This window comes from Macrobrachium nipponense, chromosome 29 (genome assembly GCF_015104395.2).
Source record: "Macrobrachium nipponense isolate FS-2020 chromosome 29, ASM1510439v2, whole genome shotgun sequence".
Lineage (NCBI taxonomy): Eukaryota > Metazoa > Arthropoda > Malacostraca > Decapoda > Palaemonidae > Macrobrachium > Macrobrachium nipponense.
Genome location: NC_061092.1, coordinates 56754965 through 56758144, shown reverse-complemented (window position 1 = coordinate 56758144; position 3180 = coordinate 56754965). Strand labels below are relative to the sequence as shown.

Sequence of the window (3180 nt, the reverse complement as noted above, 5' to 3'; positions counted from 1 at the left end):
CAAAAACTCTCCTTAAGAAGTATCATTATTATTATTATATTATTATTATTATTATTATTATTGTTATTATTATTATTATTATTATTATTATTTATTATTTTTTTTTTTTTTTTTTTTGCCCTATCACAGTCCTCTAATTCGACTGGGTGGTATTTATAGTGTTGGGTTCCGGGTTGCATCCTGCCTCCTTTGGAGTCCATCACTGTTCTTACTATGTGCGCCGTTTCTAGGATCACACTCTTCTGCGTGAGTCCTGGAGCTCAATTCAGCCTCTAGTTTTTCCAGAGTCCTTTTCAGGGATCTTGGGATCGTGCCAAGTGTTCCTATGATTATGGGTACAATTTCCACTGGCATATCCTTCTTATTTCTATATTCAGGTCTTGATACTTATCCATCCTTTTTTCCCTTTCTTTCTCTTCAACTCTGGTGTCCCATGTATTGCGATATGACATCAATGAGTGATACTTTCTTCTTGATTTTGTCAATCAACGTCACGTCTGGTCTATTTGCACGTATCACCCTATCTGTTCTGATACCATAGTCCCAGAGGATCTTTGTCTGATCGTTTGCTATCACTCCCTCAGGTTGGTGTTCGTACCACTTATTACTGCAATGTAGCTGGTGTTTCTTGCACAGGCTCCAGTGGAGGGCTTTTGCTACTGAATCTTGCCCCTTTTAGTACTGGTTCTGTGCAAGTGCCGGACATTCACTTGCTATGTGGTTTATGGTTTCATTTTTCGTATTGCATTTCCTACATATGGGAGAGATGTTATTTCCATCTATTGTTCTTTGGATATATCTGGTTCTTAGGGCCTGATCTTGTGCCGCTGTTATCATTCCTTCAGTTTCCTTCTTGAGCTCTTCCCTCAGTAGCCATTGCCACGTGTCATCGCTGGCTAGTTCCTTAGTCTGTCTCATGTGTATTGTCTGTGCTTTGGTTTGTTATGCCATTCCTCTGTTCTGCTAGTCTTTCTCCTGTCTCTGTATATTTCTGGGTCTTCATCTACTTTTATCAGTCCTTCTTCCCATGCACTCTTGAGCCACTCGTCTTCACTAGTCTTCATATATTGCCCCAGTGCTCTGTTCTCGATGTTGACGCTGTCCTCTATGCTTAGTAGTCCCCTCCCTCCTACCTTTCGTGTTATGTATAGTCTGTCCGTATTTGCTCTTGGGTGTAGTGCTTTGTGTATTGTCATGTTTCCTCGTTTTCTGGTCTATGCTGCGGAGTTCTGCCTTCGTCCATTCCACTATTCTATTCCTGCGCTGTATCTGATTACTGGCACTGCCCATGTGTTTTATGGCTTTATCATATTTCCGCGTTGAGTTTTGACTTGAGTATCGCCTTGAGTCTGCATATATTCTTTCCTGATCATGTCCTTCATCTCTTGATGTTTTATATCCCCTCCTTCCATTATTCCCAGGTATTTGTATCCTGTCTCATCTATGTGTTTGATGTTGTTCCCATATGGTAGCTTTATCTGTTCAGTCCTTGTTACTTTGCCCTTTTGTATGTTGACTAAGGCACATTTTTCTATTCCAAACTTCATCCTGATGTCCCCAGATACAATCCTTACAGTCTGGATTAGGGTATCTATTTCCTTGATGCTCTTACCATACAACTTGATGTCGTCCATGAACATTAGATGGTTAATTCTGTTGCCTCTTTTCTTGAGTTGCTACCCAGCATCCATCTTCTGCAGTACTTTTGTCATGAGAAGCATGGCTACTACGAAGAGTAGTGGGGATAAAGAGTAGCCCTGGAAGATCCCTCTCCTGATATTAACCTCTGCTAGTCTTATTCCAGCGCTTGTAAGTATTGTATTCCAGTTGCGGCAGTTGTAAATTTTTGAGGGAAACTGATGGGTCGTTTTTCCATTACGCCCAATTAAAAATTTTTCAGGCATTCTATTAGCCATGTGTGTGGTACCATGTTGAAGGCTTTCTTATAGTCTATCCATGCCATGCTTAGGTTGGTTTTCCTTCTCCTACTGTTCTTCATTACCATTTTGTCTATCAGGAGCTGGTCTTTTGTGCCCCTACACTTCCTTCTGCAGCCTTTCTATTGGTGGGGGATGGTGTTTGTCTCCTCTAGGTAGTTGTATAGCCTTTCACTGATGATACCTGTTAGTAACTTCCACATTATTGGTAGGCAGGTGATAGGCCTGTAGTTACTGGCTATATTTCCCTTACTCTTGTCTTTTTGTACTAAGGATGTTCTTCCTGTGGTCATCCATTTGGGTGCTTGGTGATTTGAGATGCAATGCTGGAGTTGTTCTGCTATTCGTGGGTGTATTATTATTATTATTATTATTATTATTATTATTATTATTATTATTATTATTATTATATGCTGAAATTAAACCCTCTTTTAAACATGCTTTATTAAAAGTAATTGCTGCCTCTGCTGCATTAATTCTGTATAGGAAATTAGAGAATAACCTACATAAAATTAATGGAGCTGAGGCAGCAATTACTTTTAGTTACGTGGGTGTCGCCATATGGATTGGTACAAAATTTGATAGATTATGTTGTTGTAAATCAGAAATGGAAGAAGTCTATGTTAGACACCAGAACATTTAAGGGCTGCAGTGTACCTTCTGGTCACAAACTTGAGATCTCCAAGATTAGAATAAAGTTGAAGCCCAATCAAGAAAAAAGTAGAAGTATAAAGTTTGATGTAGATAAGTTGAGAAATGAAAGTGATAAACAACACTATGAGGTGAATGTAGCACGCAAATTTGTGACATTAAGCTCAGATACTAAGCACGTAGCAACATGGATGTCAGGTTATGAGAGAAGTAACAGCAAACCTTGGTTCAGTGATGAAGCAAAAGCTTTAAGTGAAGAGCGGCAAAGGTTGAGAGTTCAAAGGGCTATGTTTGCAGCTGTGAGAGTCTTGAGGAACACAAGCCAGAAAAAGTTTTTGGATGGGAGTGATGGCCATGTTGGATGAAGCGGGATCTTGGTCGATGAAAAGGGAGGAAAAGAAAGGGATATGTGTGCAAGGCATTTTTTGAAAGACCCCTAAATGTTGGGACTACGGGTAGGGGACGAGTGCATTGCTGACTTAAATGATGTGCTGGAACGGTACCAAGAAAACAAGGATATTAGGGCAGGCACAAGAGGTTGAAAGGAAAATGCCTTAAAATCTGTAAAAAATTGAAAAACTGCTGATGTGCG

The 3180-nt window shown here is 39.9% G+C and overlaps 1 protein-coding gene across 1 annotated transcript; it reads left to right on the top strand.

Moving 5' to 3' along the window:
- The first annotated feature begins 2452 nt into the window (after positions 1-2452).
- Positions 2453-2953, top strand: LOC135206343 (craniofacial development protein 2-like). The gene has a single exon (XM_064237763.1). It carries the CDS (start codon positions 2453-2455, stop codon positions 2951-2953), a length of 501 nt encoding a protein of 166 aa, XP_064093833.1.
- Positions 2954-3180: the final 227 nt, after the last annotated feature.